The sequence below is a fragment of the Salmo salar genome, chromosome 07 (assembly GCF_965601325.2).
Source record: "Salmo salar chromosome 07, fSalSal1, whole genome shotgun sequence".
NCBI classification, from domain to species: domain Eukaryota; kingdom Metazoa; phylum Chordata; class Actinopteri; order Salmoniformes; family Salmonidae; genus Salmo; species Salmo salar.
The window spans coordinates 72,563,461-72,584,692 of NC_138297.1; the positions used below are offsets into that span (position 1 = coordinate 72,563,461).

The 21,232-nt window shown below is 45.3% G+C and overlaps 1 protein-coding gene across 5 annotated transcripts in view; it reads left to right on the top strand.

The window, feature by feature from the left end:
- Positions 1 to 21,232, top strand: part of LOC106591484 (rho guanine nucleotide exchange factor 39) — a 107,024-nt gene that overhangs the window by 38,406 nt on the left and 47,386 nt on the right. For all 5 annotated transcript variants that reach the window (XR_014392966.1, XR_014392967.1, XR_014392968.1 and 2 more), the window contains exon 6: positions 9,448 to 9,518. Coding sequence is in view for 1 of the 5 variants with exons in the window: in XM_082978046.1 (XP_082834172.1) it covers positions 9,448 to 9,518 (71 nt within the window). In the remaining 4 variants the exon portion in view is untranslated. The remainder of the gene's footprint in view (positions 1 to 9,447; positions 9,519 to 21,232) is intronic.

The window sequence follows — 21,232 nt, forward strand, 5'->3', positions numbered from 1 at the left end:
CTACACCTTATACACCCCATCTAACAGTATGTTACTCTGTTTCACTACACCTTATACACCCCATCTAACAGTATGTTACCCTGTTTCCATACACCTTATACACCCCATCTAACAGTATGTTACTGTTTCCATACACCTTATACACCCCATCTAACAGTATGTTACCCTGTTTCACTACACCTTATACACCCCATCTAACAGTATGTTACTGTTTCCATACACCTTATACACCCCATCTAACAGTATGTTACTCTGTTTCACTACACCCCATCTAACAGTATGTTACCCTGTTTCAATACACACACCTTATACACCCCATCTAACAGTATGTTACCCTGTTTCAATACACACACCTTATACACCCCATCTAACAGTATGTTACTGTTTCCATACACCTTATACACCCCATCTAACAGTATGTTACCCTGTTTCACTACACCCCATCTAACAGTATGTTACTCTGTTTCAATACACCCCATCTAACAGTATGTTACTCTGTTTCAATACACCTTATACACCCCATCTAACAGTATGTTACTCTGTTTCCATACACCTTATACACCCCATCTAACAGTATGTTACTCTGTTTCCATACACACACCTTACACACCCCATCTAACAGTATGTTACTCTGTTTCCATACACCTTATACACCCCATCTAACAGTATGTTACTCTGTTTCAATACACCTTATACACCCCATCTAACAGTATGTTACTCTGTTTCAATACACCCCATCTAACAGTATGTTACCCTGTTTCAATACACCTCATACACCCCATCTAACAGTATTTTACTCTGTTTCAATACACCTTATACACCCCATCTAACAGTATGTTACTCTGTTTCACTACACCTTATACACCCCATCTAACAGTACATTTTTCTTTTTTTAAATGTATATTTCACCTTTATTTAACCAGGTAGGCCACTTGAGAACAAGTTCTCATTTACACATGGGATAAACAAACATACTGTCAATATCACAATAGAAAAATCTATATACAGTGAGTGCAAATGGAGTAAGGAGGTAAGGCAATAAATAGGCCATAGCAGGGAAGTAATTACAATTTAGCAAATTAACACTGGAGTGATAGATGTGCAGATGATGATGTGCAAGTAGAAATACTGGTGTGCAAAAGAGCATAAAAAGTTAATAAAAACAATATGGGGATGATGGTAGTTGGATGGGCTATTTACAAATGGGCTATGTACAGCTGCAGTGGTCGGTAAGCTGCTCAGATAGCTGGTGCTTAAAGTTATTGAGGGAAATATAAGTCTCCAGCTTCAGCGATTTTTGCAATTCGTTCCAGTTATTGGCAGCAGAGAACTGGAAGGAAAGGCGGCCAAAGGAGGTGTTGGCTTTGGGGATGACCAGTGAGAGATACCTGCTTGAGCACGTGCTATGGGTGGGTGCTGCTATGGTGACCAGTGAACTGAGATAAGGCGGAGCTTTACCTATCATAGACTTATAGATGACCTGGAGCCAGTGGGTCTGGCGACGAATATGTAGCGAGGGCCAGCCGACGAGAGCATACAGGTCGAAGTGGTGGGTAGTATATGGGGCTTTGGTGACAAAACGGATGGCGCTGTGATAGTTTGCTGAGTAGAGTTTTGGAGGCTATTTTGTAAATTACTTCGCCGAAGTTGAGGATCGGTAGGATGGTAAGTTTTACGAGGGTATGTTTGGCAGCATGAGTGAAGGATGCTTTGTTGTGAAATAGGAAGCCAATTCTAGATTTAACTTTGGATTGGAGATGTTTGATGTGAGTCTGGAAGGAGAGTTTACAGTCTAACCAGACACCTAGCTATTTGTAGTTGTCCACATATTCTAAGTCAGAACCGTCCAGAGTAGTGATACTAGTCGGACGGGCAGGTGCGGGCAGCGATCAGTTGAATAGCATGCATTTAGTTTTACTTGCATTTAAGAGCAGTTGGAGGCCACGGAAGGAGTGTTGTATGGCATTGAAGCCCGTTTGGAGGTTTGATAACACAGTGTCCAAAGAAGGACCAGATGTGTACAGATGTGTTCTAAACCACCAACTACTGTAAAACACAGTACATTGTTCTAAACCACCTACTACTGTAAAACACCATTCAACAGTACATTGTTCTAAACCACCAACTACTGTAAAACACCATTCAACAGTACATTGTTCTAAACCACCTACTACTGTAAAACACCATTCAACAGTACATTGTTCTAAACCACCAACTACTGTAAAACACCATTCAACAGTACATTGTTCTAAACTACCTACTACTGTAAAACACCATTCAACAGTACAGTTGTGGCCAAAAGTTTTGAGAATGACACAAATATACATTTTCACAAAGTCTGCTGCCTCAATTTGTATGATGGCAATTTGCATATACTCCAGAATGTTATGAAGAGTGATCAGATGAATTGCAATTAATTGCAAAGTCCCTCTTTGCCATGCAAAAGAACTGAATCCCCCCCCAAAAAACATTTCCACTGCATTTCAGCCCTGCCACAAAAGGACCAGCTGACATCATGTCAGTGATTCTCTTGTTAACACAGGTGTGAGTGTTGACAAGGACAAGGCTGGAGATCACTCTGTCATGCTGATTGAGTTCGAATAACAGACTGGAAGCTTCAAAAGGAGGGTGGTGCTTGGAATCATTGTTCTTCCTCTGTCAACCATGGTTACCTGCAAGGAAACGCATGTCGTCATCATTGCTTTGCACAAAAAGGGCTTCACAGGCAAGGATATTGCTGCCAGTAAGATTGCACCTAAATCAACCATTTATCCGATCATCAAGAACTTCAAGGAGAGCGGTTCAATTGTTGTGAAGAAGGCTTCAGGGCACCCAAGAAAGTCCAGCAAGCGCCAGGACCTTCTCCTAAAGTTGATTCAGCTGCGGGATCGTGGCACCACCAGTATAGAGCTTGCTCAGGAATGGCAGCAGGCAGGTGTGAGTGCATCTGCACGCACAGTGAGGCGAAGACTTTTGGAGGATGGCCTGGTGTCAAGAAGGGCAGCAAAGAACCCACTTCTCTCCAGGAAAAACATCAGGGACAGACTGATATTCTGCATAAGGTACAGGGATTGGACTGCTGAGGACTGGGTAAAGTCATTTCATCTAATGAATCCCCTTTCTGATTGTTTGGGGCATCCGGAAAAAAAGCTTGTCCGGAGAAGACAAGGTGAGCGCTACCATCAGTCCTGTGTCATGCCAACAGTAAAGCATCCTGTGGGGGGTTGCTTTTCAGCCAAGGGAGTGGGCTCACTCACAATTTTGCCTAAGAACACAGCCATGAATAAAGAATGGTACCAACACATCCTCCGAGAGCAACTTTTCCCAACCATCCAGGAACAGTTTGGTGACGAACAATGCCTTTTCCAGCATGATGGAGCACCTTGCCATAAGGAAAAAGTGATAACTAAGTGGCTCGGGGAACAAAACATTGATTTTTGGGTTCATGGCCAGGAAACTCCCCAGACCTTAATCACATTGAGACCTTGTAGCAGCAAACTTTGTGGAAATTAATATTTGTGTCATTCTCAAAACTTTTGGCCACGACTGTACATTGTTCTGAGCAACACCAACTACTGTACAACATCCTCTACCCCACACCTACTACATCAAACAATACCCGCTTTCATTTATCCAACCATTTTCCCACTCCGCTTTTGTACCAGTTGATACACAGGTAAAGCTGCTGATTGTCATGTGATGTGGGTTCCACTGACCCAGTAGTTTGTGGACTTTTGATTGGCTGACAAGTTCTACTTTCCTACTCTGAACCATGTGACTTCCTGGAAGGTGTTGTGAGAATGTTCAGAGTGGGAAACAGAACAGTGTGTGAGAGGTAGTGTTGCGTACTGTGAATACCACCATAGACGACCCTTATAGCGTCACGCTTTTCATGCCTGACTTCTCTTTCCTTTTCCTGTTGTGTTGTTTTCCCCGCTAGTCACCCGCTGCATAACCAAAAGGGAGCGCTGCGATGTGGTTATTATTTTGATGTAGCGCCTGTTGTAAAACTTTGACACACACACACACACACACACACACACACACACACACACACACACACACACACACACACACACACACACACACACACACACACACAGATTGTCACAGATCTGTCACAATCCCCTGTGTTAACCAGCCGTTAGTGTTGGCTGTAATTTCATGCGGTCCTGATCCCTGTCGTTAATTAGTGTAACACTGGGAGGGGGGGGGGGGGGGGGGGCATAATCAACATGCTGATTTATGAACACAGGAGATAGGATGAAATACGCTGCTATGGGTTTATCAAGCTGCTTGTCTGTTTTCTTAATTAGGCTTTCTTGTCTCGTGTAGTATCGAGATGATTCTACAGCGACCTCTTAATGTGTTCTGTCCATCCGTCACGCATAAAGACAGTATGTCTGTCTTGCTGTACCATTTACACCTACCAACATCTGTAGTTCCGTAGAGTCTGACTTCAGTTAGTGTCCAACTTCTGGCTAGTTTAATGTCCCACTATTCTTTCGTGCTTCTTGTGCATGCTGAGATCGATGGGAGAAAGAACTCCCAAAAATGCAGCAGACATTCTGAGGCTGCAGGACTGACACATTTACCCTGGGACATGGCAATAGATTCACCTTTGCTCTCCTCCGTGAAACTCTGGAGACTCCAGGGACCTCTCATAATAGTACGATGATGTTAAGGGACTCAACACACATCCACACGTTCACGCGTGAAGACACACAGCTCTCCCTGCTTTCTGCTGCCCGGTAATAGCAGGAAATGGGCTGTCACTTATGGCTGTTCAACGATGATTGATGGTGAGTATGGCTGAAGTGCTGGATACTTAAGGAGATACAGGAGTGAAGGGGGGAATAAAATCATTGCCTTTTATTAAGTGGCATTTACTGTCTGGATCTGGTCTGTATCCCAAATGGCACCCTATTCCCTATATAGTGCAGCGTTAGGGCCCCATTGGGCTCTGGTCAAATGTAGTGCACTATGTAGGGAATAGGGGGCCATTTGGGACTCGGACGTGGAGCTTGGGTGGCTGAAGCGGACCTTTTCTTTCCTCTTTCCTTCCTCTCTCCCTGGAGATGACAGTGATGAGTTCTGGAGTTGATTGGGACTCTGTGTGATGGTGAATAGCTCCTCTGCGCTCTCGGTCTGTGTTAGGCATGTTATTGTGTCCATAATGGGGATGTAGCATGTCAAAGTGAAGGCGGGTGCAGCTGGAGGCTTTGAAATCCACAATGGCTCTGAGTTGGGGTGCCGTTTTGTGCCTAAGGGAATGGTAACCTGGTGGCGACAAGTATTAGAGCAGTACGAACAGTACATGAAGGAGTGAAAAGGTTAAGACTACGGCTCTTGTACCTCGAGGGGAGGGAAACTAAGCCCTAGCCTTTAGATTGGGCAACCAATGACCACGCTTGCTTTAGTCCTCCTTTATGTGAAGAATGGATTTGAAAGTGATTGGTTATATCATGTGTTGTGATTGGTTATATCGTGCGTTGTGATAGGACGTGATGGTATATCGTGCGTTGTGATAGGACGTGATGTTATATCATGCGTCGTGATAGGACGTGATGTTATATCGTGCGTTGTGATAAGACGTGATGGTATAGCATGCGTTGTGATAGGACGTGATGGTATATCGTGCGTTGTGATAGGACGTGATGTTATATCGTGCGTTGTGATAGGACGTGATGTTATATCGTGCGTTGTGATAGGACGTGATGTTATATCGTGCGTTGTGATAGGATGTGATGTTATATCGTGCGTTGTGATAGGACGTGATGGTATATCGTGCGTTGTGATTGGACGTGATGGTATATCATGCGTTGTGATAGGACGTGATGGTATATCATGCGTTGTGATAGGACGTGATGGTATATCATGCGTTGTGATAGGACGTGATGTTATATCATGTGTTGTGATTGGTTATATCATGCGTTGTGATAGGACGTGATGCTTTCATCTTCAACAAGTTCCTGTTGCCACCAGTGACGGGGTCAAAGAGTCGTTGTTTGGATTAATACTTTGTTGTGCTTTTGAAAGAATCTTCATTGACATATTAAAAGGAAAGGAAAGTGGGACTCCAAGCTGAAAAGACGGGCTCCGCGGCCTCCTCTTCCTAGTATCCTGATGGCTAGCTGAAAAGATGGGTACACAGCCTCCTCTTCCTAGTATCCTGATGGCTAGCTGAAAAGACGGGCTACGCGGCCTCCTCTTCCTACTATCCTGATGGCTAGCTGAAAAGATGGGTACACAGCCTCCTCTTCCTAGTATCCTGATGGCTAGCTGAAAAGACGGGCTCCGCGGCCTCCTCTTCCTAGAATCCTCATGGCTAGCTGAAAAGACAGGCTACACAGCCTCCTCTTCCTAGTATCCTGATGGCTAGCTGAAAAGACGGGCTACGCGGCCTCCTCTTCCTAGTATCCTGATGGCTAGCTGAAGAGACGGCTACACAGCCTCCTCTTCCTAGTATCCTGATGGCTAGCTGAAAAGACGGGCTACGCGGCCTCCTCTTCCTACTATCCTGATGGCTAGCTGAAAAGATGGGTACACAGCCTCCTCTTCCTAGTATCCTGATGGCTAGCTGAAAAGACGGGCTACGCGGCCTCCTCTTCCTAGTATCCTGATGGCTCGCTGAAAAGACAGGCTACACGGCTTCCTCTTCCTAGTATCCTGATGGCTAGCTGAAGAGACAGGGTACACAGCCTCCTCTTCCTAGTATCTTGATGGCGCGCTGAAAAGACGGGCTACACTTGTATTATTTCTTATTGTTATTTCATTGAGGAAGGAACCTGCAAGTCAGCATTTATTTGGATGGCGTATTCCCATGTGTATCCTGTAGGTACAACTAATAAAACTTGAAACTTTTTAAATTGATTATTTATTTCTGTTGTGTTTTAGAAAGAATCTTCATTGAACATATTGAAGTAGATTAATACTTTTAATTTGATTTATTTTTACTTTTACCCCTTTTTCTCCTCAATTTTGTGGTATCCAATTGGTAGTTAGTCTTGTCTCATCGCTGCAACTTCCGTACGGACTCAGGAGGGGAAAAGGTCGAGAGCAGTGCGTCCTCAGAAACACAACCCAGCCAAGCCGCACTGCTTCTTGACACAATGCCCGCTTAACCCGGAAGCCAGCCGCACCAATGTGTTGGAGGAAACACCGTACACCTGGCGACCGTGTCAGCGTGCACTGCGCCCGGCCCGCCACAGGAGTCGCTAGAGCGCGATGGGACAAGAACATCACTGCCTGACAAACCCTCCTCTAACCCGGACGACGCTGGGCCAATTGTGCTCCGTCCCCATGGGTCTCACGATCACTGACCACTGTGCCACTCGGGGAAGGCCCCTTGTTGGGCATTTGAAAGAATCTTCATTGAACATATTGAAGTACCTCCTGCTCTTCTCAATTGTGGTAGTATTGCTGTGATGAAGACACCAGTTCATTTCCATATTTAAACTAAACAAACTCTCACATATTCACATTTTTATACCAAGCCATATTTCCTTTTCTTTCATCTAATCCCTATTACACACTTACCCATTCAGAGAGGGAGATAAGTTAGCCTCTTTACAATCACTTCATATTCCCTTTTAATTGCTGAAAGTTTAGAGAGAAGAGTGTATCTCGACACACACACACACACACACACACACACACACACACACACACACACACACATAATGCCTCCCAGTACTATATTGAGATGTTCTGTGTTCATTTCCTTGGTTCTTTCTTTCCTTTTGAAGCTATTAGTGGTAGGAATTAAGGCTCTCTCTTTCTTTCCCTCTTTCCTCTCCTTTCGTTCTCCATCTCTCCTCCAGGTGTTAAAGTTCTCCGTCACTGCGACAGATTTCCGTCTAATGGATTCTGGAGAGTTTGGGGGTGGGGGCTGGTTTGGAGATGACAGCCTAATACAGACAATTCTCAAATAACTGAAATATTTTATTTTCTCTGTTACGCTGTGTGCACTGAACTGACATGCGTGATTGTTGCTGACAGTGTTCATATGAAGGGAATTAAATAGTCTATATTGCCCTCCAGTGGTGTGTAGTCTACTGTAATAGTCTGTAAAGCCCTCCAGTGGTGTGTAGTCTACTGTAATAGTCTGTAAAGCCCTCCAGCGGTGTGTAGTGTACTGTAATAGTCTGTAAGCCCTCCAGCGGTGGGTAGTCTACTGTAATAGTCTGTAAAGCCCTCCAGCGGTGTGTAGTCTACTGTAATAGTCTGTAAAGCCCTCCAGCGGTGTGTAGTCTACTGTAATAGTCTGTAAAGCCCTCCAGCGGTGTGTAGTCTACTGTAATAGTCTGTAAACCCTCCAGTGGTGATGTAGTCTGCTGTAATAGTCTGTAAAGCCCTCCAGCAGTAATTATACTAAACCAGACATCTAACTAGTCCTGTAATGGTGTTATTAAACTAAACCAGACATCTAACTAGTCCTGTAATGGTGTTATTAAACTAAACCAGACATCTAACTAGTCCTGTAATGGTGTTATTAAACTAAACCAGACATCTAACTAGTCCTGTAATGGTGTTATTAAACTAAACCAGACATCTAACTAGTCCTGTCATGGTGTTATTAAACTAAACCAGACATCTAACTAGTCCTGTAATGGTGTTATTAAACTAAACCAGACATCTAACTAGTCCTGTAATGGTGTTATTAAACTAAACCAGACATCTAACTAGTCCTGTAATGGTGTTATTAAACTAAACCAGACATCTAACTAGTCCTGTAATGGTGTTATTAAACTAAACCAGACATCTAACTAGTCCTGTAATGGTGTTATTAAACTAAACCAGACATCTAACTAGTCCTGTCATGGTGTTATTAAACTAAACCAGACATCTAACTAGTCCTGTAATGGTGTTATTAAACTAAACCAGACATCTAACTAGTCCTGTAATGGTGTTATTAAACTAAACCAGACATCTAACTAGTCCTGTAATGGTGTTATTAAACTAAACCAGACATCTAACTAGTCCTGTAATGGTGTTATTAAACTAAACCAGACATCTAACTAGTCCTGTAATGGTGTTATTAAACTAAACCAGACATCTAACTAGTCCTGTCATGGTGTTATTAAACTAAACCAGACATCTAACTAGTCCTGTAATGGTGTTATTAAACTAAACCAGACAACTCCACAGTAGAATAGTTGGTGTCTGATTTGACTATTTACACTGACAGGAAGGGTCTTGGTTGTTAGGAGGAAGTTGTCAAAGAGCATTTTGACAATGTCTTCTCTGAACACACACACACACACACACACACGCACACACCCTACTGTCTGGCTGCTTGAATAGTACTGTATCAAAATGACAAAGCCCTGTCCGATCTGCTTACTCTAAACTTTCTGTGATTTGTGGTTGTTTTCCTGTTTTAGATTTAGAAGTGTACCGAGTTCACATTGACCTTGTTTATCTGTGTGTCTTCTCTGTTGTCAGGTACAAGCATTTCTTGCGGGATCTGTCAGAGAACACTAGTCCAGACTACCCAGAGTTCCAACAGCTTTCAAGTAAGTGTCTCTCCTCTCCCTGCTGCACGCACTGCTCAACTCGCTCAATAATCACTGTTACTGCATCCCAAATGACATCCTATTTACCTATTTAGTGCACTACTTTTGACCAGGGCCCTATCACCATATAGGGAATAAGGTGTCTGTCATTTGGGACTCAGCCGCTGCGATTCTTCAAGGTAAATACAGTATCGATGGATTAACCTCAGCATCGTGTATAGTCTTTCGTAGTCAAGAGATCTGTCTCAACGCTGAAGACTTTGGGATGCGTCCCAAATGGCACCCTATCCAATTTATAGTGCACTACTTTTGCAGAGAACCCTATGGGCCGTGGTTAAGGGTAGTGCACTACTTTTGCTGAGGGCCCTATGGGCCGTGGTTAAGGGTAGTGCACTACTTTTGCAGAGAGCCCAATGGGCCGGGGTTAAGGATAGTGCACTACTTTTGCTGAGGGCCCTATGGGCCGTGGTTAAGGGTAGTGCACTACGTAGGGGTCGGGTCGTTGTTAAGGGTAGTGCACTACTTTTGCAGAGAGCCCAATGGGCCGGGGTTACGGGTGGTGCACTACTTTTGCAGAGAGCCCAATGGCCCGTGGTTAAGGGTGGTGCACTACTTTTGCTGAGGGCCCTATGGGCCGTGGTTAAGGGTAGTGCACTACGTAGGGGTCGGGTCGTTGTTAAGGGTAGTGCACTACTTTTGCAGAGAGCCCTATGGGTCGTTGTTAAGGGTAGTGCACTACTTTTGCAGAGAGCCCAATGGGCCGGGGTTACGGGTGGTGCACTACTTTTGCAGAGAGCCCAATGGGCCGTGGTTAAGGGTAGTACACTACGTAGGGGTCGGGTCGTTCCATGCCATCAACCCCACCATCTCAGATGGTTCTGAAATCATTCCTGTAGTTACAAAACACATCATATTTAACGTTGCTGCAACATTTATTTATTGAACTATACATTTGAAGCTAATCGATTGCACCCAAATTGGCCATTTTTATTTTATGGGGGGGTCGTACACTGAACAAAAATATAAACACAACATGTAAAGTTTTGGTCCCATGTTTCACAAGCTGAAAAATAATGATCACAGAAATGTAATTTCTCTACCATAAGCCACCTCCAATGTCTTTTTTTTTCACAACCACAGACCACGTGTGGGCGAGCGGTTTGCTGATGTCAACATTGTGAACAAAGTGCCCACCAATGGTGGCGGTGGGGTTATGGTATGGGCAGGCATAAGCTATGGACAACAAACACAATTGCATTTTATTGATGGCAATTTGAATGCTCTGAGATACCGTGACGAGATCCTGAGGCCCCTTGTCGTGCCAATCGTCCTTCTCCATCACCTCATGTTTCAGCATGATAATGCACGGCCCCATGTCACAAGGATCTGTACACAATTCCTGGAAGCTGAAAATGTCCCAGTTCTTCCATGGCCTGCGTACTCACCAGACATGTCACCCATATTGAGCATGTTTGGGATGCTCTGGATCGACGTGTACGACAGCGTGTTCCAGTTCCCGCCAATATCCAGTAACTTCGCACAGCCATTGAAGAGGAGTGGGACAACATTCCAACAGGCCACAATCAACAGCCTGATCAACTCTATGCGAAGGAGATGTGTCGCGCTGCATGAGGCCAATACATCCTGATATTACCAGGTTCTGACCATTTTAGATGGTGCTGTTCCAGGTAATACATTTAAAAAGAAGCATTTGTTGCACAAATCCAATGCAAGTCAATGGTACCTGTATTAGCATTTTTATGCTTCATGTCAGAATCGTCCAAAAGTGTATATACTGTTTTTATTTTTTTTATGACTTGGGACAGCACCATCTAGTGGTCAGAACCTGTTAATATTAGGATGTAGGATGGGAACATAACTTGACTAATTTATCTGAACAGGAGGGGAAAAAAACTAAATTCACTGGGAATGCATTACATAAGATGAAGAAACAATACTCCAAGCCACAGCTCCATACTACTTGACAGACAGAGAACTGATACTCCATTTTTTTTATTGAACCTTTATTTAACTAGGCAAGTCAGTTAAGAACAAATTCTTATTTACAATGACGGCCTAGGAACAGTAGGTTAACTGCCTTGTTCAGGGACAGAACGACAGATTTTTACCTTGTCTGCTCGGGGGATTCGATCTTGCAACCTTTCGGTTACTAGTCCAATGCTCTAACCACTAGGCTACCTGCCGCCTATAGTCAATGTTGGGGTGGGATTGGTGTGTGCATTACATAGGACGAAGAAACAATACTCCAAGCCATAGCTACATACTACTTGGGATTGGTGTGCGCGTGGTCTGTGGGTAGCTTTGGAACCACCCATAGGGTGCCATTTGGGATGCAGACTCAGTAGCACATCGTGTGAAGAGCAGGTTGATGTTGCTGTCACAGTAGTTTGATGTTCTTCACCGTTCTTAGTTTGTCAGGTTTAGCAGTGGGCCCAGTACAGGTTGGGATGAGATAGCAGTGGGATCAGTACAGGCTGGGAGGAGATGGCAGCGGGCCCAGTACAGGCTGGGAGGAGATGACAGCGGGCCCAGTACAGGCTGGGAGGAGATGACAGCGGGCCCAGTACATGCTGGGAGGAGATGGCAGCGGGCCCAGTACATGCTGGGAGGAGATGGCAGCGGGCCCAGTACAGGCTGGGAGGAGATGGCAGCGGGCCCAGTACAGGCTGGGAGGAGATGGCAGCGGGGCCCAGTACAGGCTGGGAGGAGATGGCAGCGGGCCCCAGTACAGGCTGGGAGGAGATGGCAGCGGGCCCAGTACAGGCTGGGAGGAGATGGCAGCGGGCCCAGTACAGGCTGGGAGGAGGTTGCAGCGGGCCCAGTACAGACTGGGAGGAGATAGCAGCGGGCTCAGTACAGACTAGGAGGAGGTTGCAGCGGGCCCAGTACAGGCTGTTCTGTGAGGATAGGATGAAAGCACTGTGGCAATGCTCAACGTTCGTCTAAATTCTCAATGTGGATTTTAACTTAATTAATGGGGACCAGATCTGAGGATATTAAGCGGAGCGATATATTAATAAATAAAATCTTCATCTGATCTCCAACATCAACAGAGAGAAGTACACCACCCCGATAATGACTAATTCCAATCGTCAAATAACAGCAAATCCGACTTAAGCGCAAATGTACACAAGGAATTATTTATGGGCATCAATTAAAATCTTCATTGGCTGCATGCTGCTTTTGCTTACAAATTAAAACAGCCGCTCACTGGTAAGATGAAGGTACATCTCTGAATGATCTCTTTCCTTTCCTCCAACATTCTCTCCTCTCCTCCATCCCTCTTCTCTTCCATCCCTCCTTCGCCCCTCTTCCTCCCTCTCCCCTCTCCTCTTCCTCCCCTCCCCTTTCCTCTCCCCTCTCCTCTCTCCTCTTCCTCTCCTCTCCCTCCCCTCTCCTCTCCCCTCTTTCTACCCTCTCCCTCTCCCCTCTTCCTACCCTGTCCTCTCCCCTCCTCCCCTCTCTCCTCCCTTCTCCTCTTCTCCCCCCTCTCCTCTCCCCTCTTCCTCCCCTCTCCCTCTCCCCTCTTCCTCCACCGTCCTCTTCCTCCATCCTCTGCCTCCCCTGTCCTCTCCTCCATCCTCTGCCTCCCCTGTCCCTCTCCTCCATCCTCTGCCTTCCCTCTCTCCTCTCCTCCATCCTCTGCCTTCCCTCTCTCTCCTCTCCTCCATCCTCTGCCTTCCCTCTCTCCTCTCCTCCATCCCTCTCCCCTCTTCCTCCATCCCTCTCCCCTCTTCCTCCATCCTCTTCCTCTCCTCCGTCCCTCTCTCCTCCCCTCTCCTCCGTCCCTCTCTCCTCCCCTCTCCTCCCCTCTCCTCTTCTTCCCCCTCTCCTCTTCTTCCCCCCTCCCCTCTCCTCTTCTTCCCCCCTCCCCTCTCCTCTTCTTCCCCTCTCCCCTCTCCTCCCCTTCCCCTCTACCCCTCTCCTCCCCTTCCCCTCGCCTCTCTCTCCTCCCCTCTCCTCTCTCTCCTCCCCTCTCCTCTTCTTCCCCTCTCCCCCTCTCCCTCTCCTCCATCCCTCTCCCCTCTCCTCTTCCTCTCTCCTCTTCCTCCCCTTCCTCTCTCCTCTTCCTCTCTCCTCTTCCTCCCCTTCCTCCCTCTCTCCTCTTCCTCCCCTCTCTCCTCTTCCTCCCCTCTTCCTCCCCTCTCCTCTTCCACTCCTCTTCCTCCCCTCTCCTCTTCCTCTCCCTTCTTCCTCCCCTCTCTCCTCTTCCTGCTCTTCCTCCCCTCCCCTCCCTCTCCTCTCCTCTTCCTCTCCTCTCCCTCCCCTGTCTCCTCTCCCTCCCCTGTCTCCTCTCCCTCCCTCTCTCCCCTCTCCCTCTCCTCCATCCCTCTTTCTCTCCTCTCCCTCCCTCTCCCCTCTCCTCTTCCTCCCCTCTCTCCTCTTCCTCTCCTCTTCCTCCCCTCTTCCTCTCCTCTTCCTCCCCTCTCCTCTTCCTCTCCCTTCTTCCTCCCCTCTCTCCTCTTCCTCCTCTTCCTCCCCTCCCCTCCCCTCTCTCCTCTTCCTCTCCTCTCCCTCCCCTGTCTCCTCTCCCTCCCCTGTCTCCTCTCCCTCCCCTGTCTCCTCTCCCTCCCTCTCCCCTCTCCCTCTCCTCCATCCCTCTTCTCCTCTCCTCTCCCTCCCTCTCCCCTCTCCTCTTCCTCCCCTCTCTCCTCTTCCTCCCCTGTCTCCTCTTCCTCCCCTCTCTCCTCTCTCCGCTCCTCCATCCTCTTCCTCCCCTGTCTCCTCTTCCTCTCCTCTTCCTCCCCTCTCTCCTCTCTCCGCTCCTCCATCCTCTTCCTCCCCTCTCCCTCATTAGCGCTGCTTTTCTAAACTCTTCATCTTTTTATGAGAAAAGTGAAATCTCAGTTTAGTTCGTTATCCTGGTTGTATTGTAAAGGGAATTATTTAGAAATGGCCCCAGACGGATCACATTGTATCTGATTATCAAACTAACGAGTTGAGAGAAGACTCAGGAGGCTTGTTGTTTTAATGCTCCTCTTGTTGTTTTGTTTGTCTTGTTGTTTTGTTTGTCTTTCTCTGTGTGGAATCAACAGCGTTGGTTACAATTGTTGTAATTGCCATACTTCAAGAGTTTTCCTCAGCCACTCTGTGTGTGTGTGTGTGTGTGTGTGTGTGACCTCACACTGCACTCTTAATATGCTCCCCGTGAACCACCAACCCACCACAAACCACTCAACACAACGCACCTCCTTAAAAAAACACTCCAACCCTGTCAAAATATGAAGAAGTTAACTTCACGAAGCACCCTTTAACTGCGTACTATTTCAACATAATTGATAAATGAAATAAGTGACGTGTTCAACAACAAAATAATGTAGTGGAAGAGTGTTCTCAGAATGAGTATTGGGTTTATGTTTGTATTATTAATGTGAAGGCTGTGCTGCGTCTGAAATGGTATACCTATGACCCTGGTCATAAGAAGTGTACTATGTAGGGAATATGGTGCCAGCTGGGACGTACCCACAACTGAACTGATCTGAGGCAACAGCACTGTAATTACCAAATTGTTGTTTTTATTAAAAAAGGGCAATAAAGCCAAATGTAATGAAGATGATTCAGAAACCATAACAGCCTCTCTCCCAACCCACAGATACATGGCTTTGTTTGGTCTTTTTGGTTTCGTAACGTTGTTATTTGTTGTGAAGATAAGCGTCCCAATTAGGACGGGATTATTTCATCTATCGTAGAGGGGGGAAAAAAGACGCAGACCGCCTCGAGGCTCGAGCATCGTCGTGTTCATACACTGGGTTACGTCCCAAATGCACTACTTTAGACCAGAGCCCCCCCCCAGTCAAATGTAGTGCACTACGTAGGGATTAGGATGCCGTTCAGGTAGTAGACTGACTGTTGTTGCAACGCTACTTTCAAAACAAGAGGCAGAAGGTTGGGTTTAAAGTTAGACTCCATATGTCTGTTTGTTAGATGTTATTTTGTATGTGATAAGGATGTAAACATCTACTGCACTAATTATTACCTGGGATGTCACTATTCACTGGGATGTTACTACGTCACAGGGATGTCACTACATCACTATTAACTGGGATGTCACTATTAACTGGGATGTCACTACATCACTATTAACTGGGATGTCACTATTAACTGGGATGTCACTATTAACTGGGATGTCGCTATTAACTGGGATGTCACTACATCACTATTAACTGGGATGTCACTACATCACTATTAACTGGGATGTCGCTATTAACTGGGATGTCACTACATCACTATTAACTGGGATGTCACTACATCACTATTAACTGGGATGTCACTATTAACTGGGATGTCACTATTAACTGGTATGTCGCTATTAACTGGGATGTCGCTATTAACTGGGATGCCACTATTAACTGGGATGTCACTACTTCACTTTTAACTGGGATGTCGCTATTAACTGGGATGTCGCTATTAACTGTGTCACTACATCACTATTAACTGTGTCACTACATCACTATTAACTGGGATGTCTCTACGTCACTATTAACTGGGATGTCACTACATCACTATTAACTGGGATGTCACTATTAACTGGGATGTCGCTATTAACTGGGATGTCACTGTTAACTGGGATGTCACTACGTCACTATTAACTGGGATGTCACTACATCACTATTAACTGGGATGTCACTATTAACTGGGATGTCACTATTAACTGGGATGTCGCTATTAACTGGGATGTCACTACATCACTATTAACTGGGATATCACTATTAACTGGAATGTCACTACATCACTATTAACTGGGATGTCTCTACGTCACTATTAACTGGGATGTCACTACATCACTATTAACTGGGATGTCACTATTAACTGGGATGTCGCTATTAACTGGGATGTCACTGTTAACTGGGATGTCACTACGTCACTATTAACTGGGATGTCACTACATCACTATTAACTGGGATGTCACTATTAACTGGGATGTCACTATTAACTGGGATGTCGCTATTAACTGGGATGTCACTACATCACTATTAACTGGGACGTCACTATTAACTGGGATGCCACTATTAACTGGGATGTCACTACATCACTATTAACTGGGATGTCGCTATTAACTGGGATGTCGCTATTAACTGGGATGTCGCTATTAACTGGGATGTCACTATTAACTGGGATGCCACTATTAACTGGGATGCCACTATTAACTGGGACATCACTATTAACTGGGATGTCACTATTAACTGGGATGTCACTACATCACTATTAACTGGGATGTCACTATTAACTGGGATGTCACTACGTCACTATTAACTGGGATGTCACTACATCACTAACTGGGATGTCACTATTAACTGGGATGTCACTATTAACTGGGATGTCACTAACTGGGATGTCACTATTAACTGGGATGTCACTATTAACTGGGATGTCACTACGTCACTATTAACTGGGATGTCACTACATCACTAACTGGGATGTCACTACATCACTATTAACTGGGATGTCACTACATCACTAACTGGGATGTCACTATTAACTGGGATGTCGCTATTAACTGGGATGTCACTGCGTCACTATTAACTGGGATGTCACTAACTGGGATGTCACTATTAACTGGGATGTCACTATTAACTGGGATGTCACTACGTCACTATTAACTGGGATGTCACTACGTCACTATTAACTGGGATGTCACTACGTCACTATTAACTGGGATGTCACTGTTAACTGGGATGTCGCTATTAACTGGGATGTCACTATTAACTGGGATGTCACTATTAACTGGGATGTTACTACATCACTATTAACTGGGATGTCACTATTAACTGGGATGTCACTACGTCACTATTAACTGGGATGTCACTATTAACTGGGATGTCACTATTAACTGGGATGTCACTACGTCACTATTAACTGGGATGTCACTATTAACTGGGATGTCACTATGTCACTATTAACTGGGATGTCACTATTAACTGGGATGTCACTACATCACTATTAACTGGGATGTCACTACATCACTATTAACTGGGATGTCACTATTAACTGGGATGTCACTATTAACTGGGATGTCACTATTAACTGGGATGTCGCTATTAACTGGGATGTCGCTATTAACTGGGATGTCACTATTAACTGGGATGTCACTACATCACTATTAACTGGGATGTCGCTATTAACTGGGATGTCGCTATTAACTGGGATGTCGCTATTAACTGGGATGTCGCTATTAACTGGGATGTCGCTATTAACTGGGATGTCACTATTAACTGGGATGCCACTATTAACTGGGACATCACTATTAACTGGGATGTCGCTATTAACTGGGATGTCACTACATCACTATTAACTGGGATGTCACTACGTCACTATTATCTGGGATGTTACTACATCACTATTAACTGGGATGTCACTATTCACTGGGATAACACTATTAACTGGGATGTCACTACATCACTATTAACTGGGATGTCACTACATCACTATTAACTGGGATGTCGCTATTAACTGGGATGTCACTATTAACTGGGATGTCACTACATCACTATTAACTGGGATGTCGCTATTAACTGGGATGTCGCTATTAACTGGGATGTCGCTATTAACTGGGATGTCGCTATTAACTGGGATGTCGCTATTAACTGGGATGTCACTATTAACTGGGATGTCACTATTAACTGGGATGTCACTACATCACTATTAACTGGGATGTCGCTATTAACTGGGATGTCGCTATTATCTGGGACATCACTATTAACTGGGATGTCGCTATTAACTGGGATGCCGCTATTAACTGGGATGTCACTATTAACTGGGATGTCACTATTAACTGGGATGTCGCTACGTCACTATTAACTGGGATGTCACTATTAACTGGGATGCCGCTATTAACTGGGATGTCACTATTAACTGGGATGTCACTATTAACTGGGATGTCGCTACGTCACTATTAACTGGGATGTCACTACGTCACTATTATCTGGGATGTTACTACATCACTATTAACTGGGATGTCACTACGTCACTATTAACTGGGATGTCACTATTCACTGGGATAACACTATTAACTGGGATGTCACTATTCACTGGGATGTCACTACGTCGCTATAATAGGTTAGATAGATTTACCTTGCATACTGTGTAGTTCAGAGTTCCCCAACTGGCAGCCCGCTGCCCGAATTTGGCCCGCGGGTGAATTTATTTTGGCCCCTAAATGTATTTTTATTGGGACATAAAATACTGTAAAAAAACCACCAGCAAATCAGTTTTGTTCCAAGGTATTCCCATTTATAATACAGAGATAGATAGATGATCAGAGTTGCCATGCCTATATGGGGAACAGGGGACAGTGCCAGTCAGATTTGTCCTGTTTCTCTGTAATACTACTAGCCACCTATTAGCTAGCCTACATAGGTTCCCAACCTCGTAACTAGCTACCGAGAAGCCATTTCAGGCTATCGATCAAGTTAAAACAGCTAGCATGTCTAACAAGGTTGATAGACCTCAGAAAATCAAGCAATTACTAAATGTACTGAATAAGAGTCACGTTCTTTTCAGTCTTTTACCCAGATTTTAGCAGAGAAGCATATTTAGTTTCTTCCACAGAAAACACCAGTCAGGAGGCTAAAGACAGCACAAGAGGTACGTTATTGAGACCAAAAGCTCAGAAGTTTCAAGTGTCGAATACCAAGGATACAGTCAGCTGAGTACATGCATTAAGAAAGCTCAACGACACATCTTGTACTCTTCCCTTGTAGGCATCACCTCCCCCAGCTATACAGTCTATGATCCCAATGAGTTTCCCTCTGGTTCCCCTGTGGAATGTCCATGGTCCTGTCTCTTTGTTTAGCCAGATGTCAGAATCACACCTCGTCCATGTTCTGTTCTGGGCCTGACCCTGCTCTCTGATCCCAGGCCATTTCCTCTTATCTGATTTAAGGTCATGGTTTATAAATGATCACACAGTTTCATGGTCTAAACTCCATTCATACTCACGGTAATCCTTCACTACACAGGATACAAACAACAAACTACAGTTTAACTTGAAACGTGTTACATTTTGACAGAATCCGTCACGTAGAATTAGGCATAATGATTACGGCTCTAGATTGCAGGAAACGGCTTTTTCAGGTGAAAAATACAAAATTCTTCAACTTCAGGACCGCCCCCCTGCAAACCGCCCACCAGCCATCCACACGTACCTTGTCTCCCCCCTCCAAACCGCCCACCAGCCATCCACACATACCTTGTCTCCCCCTCCAAACTGCCCACCAGCCATCCACACGTACTTTGTGACCCCCACTCAGATTTTGGGGGTTTATGATGGCCCTGTATGTGATCATATACAAATGTAAGCAAATGACCCGCGGCTGAATCTAGCTGATTGGCCTGCTTTGTTTCGGGTTCAGTTTCTCACAGAGCTTGTTGGAGAGGAGAGGTGTCCTGTTAAGGTCAATAAGGAGAGGAGTGGTGTCCTGTTAAGGTCAGTAAGGAGAGGAGAGGTGTCCTGTTAAGGTCAGTAAGGAGAGGAGAGGAGAGGTGTCCTGTTAAGGTCAGTAAGGAGAGGAGAGGAGAGGTGTCCTGTTAAGGTCAGTAAGGAGAGGAGAGGTGTCCTGTTAAGGTCAGTAAGGAGAGGAGAGGTGTCCTGTTAAGGTCAGTAAGGAGAGGAGAGGTGTCCTGTTAAGGTCAGTAAGGAGAGGAGAGGTGTCCTGTTAAGGTCAGTAAGGAGAGGAGAGGTGTCCTGTTAAGGTCAATAAGGAGAGGAGAGGTGTCCTGTTAAGGTCAGTAAGGAGAGGAGAGGAGAGGTGTCCTGTTAAGGTCAGTAAGGAGAGGAGAGGAGAGGTGTCCTGTTAAGGTCAATAAGGAGAGGAGAGGAGAGGTGTCCTGTTAAGGTCAATAAGGAGAGGAGAGGTGTCCTGTTAAGGTCAATAAGGAGAGTGGCTTGTTTAACCAAACGAGACTTCATAAGGAGAGGAGAGGTGTCCTGTCTTTCACACAGTTAGACTGTGACTGCTGAGGGCCCAACCTCTGTGTGTGTGTGTGTGTGTGTGTGTTGTGTGTGTGTGTGTGTGTGTGTGTGTGTGTGTGTGCCCACCAGCCCGCAGCACAGACCAGAAGCACTCTATGTGGCTGGCTACACACCCTTGCAGTTGGCAGATCTAAGCCAATCAGGAGTGTTTTCACGTTTTAATTTGTGCACCCCTGGTCAGCTCTCAACAGGGGGTGATGATGCAATCAAACACAGCTGTGTGTGTGTGAATGAGGCCTTGGACTCAAACAAACCCTTCATCATAAGAGTCACTAGTCACTCTGACTGGATGGAAGCGGTGTGTTGTCTGGTTACATGTAGAGAACATACTACACCATGTGTTGTTGTCTGGTTACATGTAGAGAACATAATACACCATGTGTTGTTGTCTGGTTACATGTAGAGAACATACTACACCATGTGTTGTTGTCTGGTTACATGTAGAGAACATACTGCACCATGTGTTGTTGTCTGGTTACATGTAGAGAACATACTACACCATGTGTTGTTGTCTGGTTACATGTAGAGAACATACTACACCATGTGTTGTTGTCTGGTTACATGTAGAGAACATACTGCACCATGTGTTGTTGTCTGGTTACATGTAGAGAACATACTACACCATGTGTTGTTGTCTGGTTACATGTAGAGAACATACTGCACCATGTGTTGTTGTCTGGTTACATGTAGAGAACATACTACACCATGTGTTGTTGTCTGG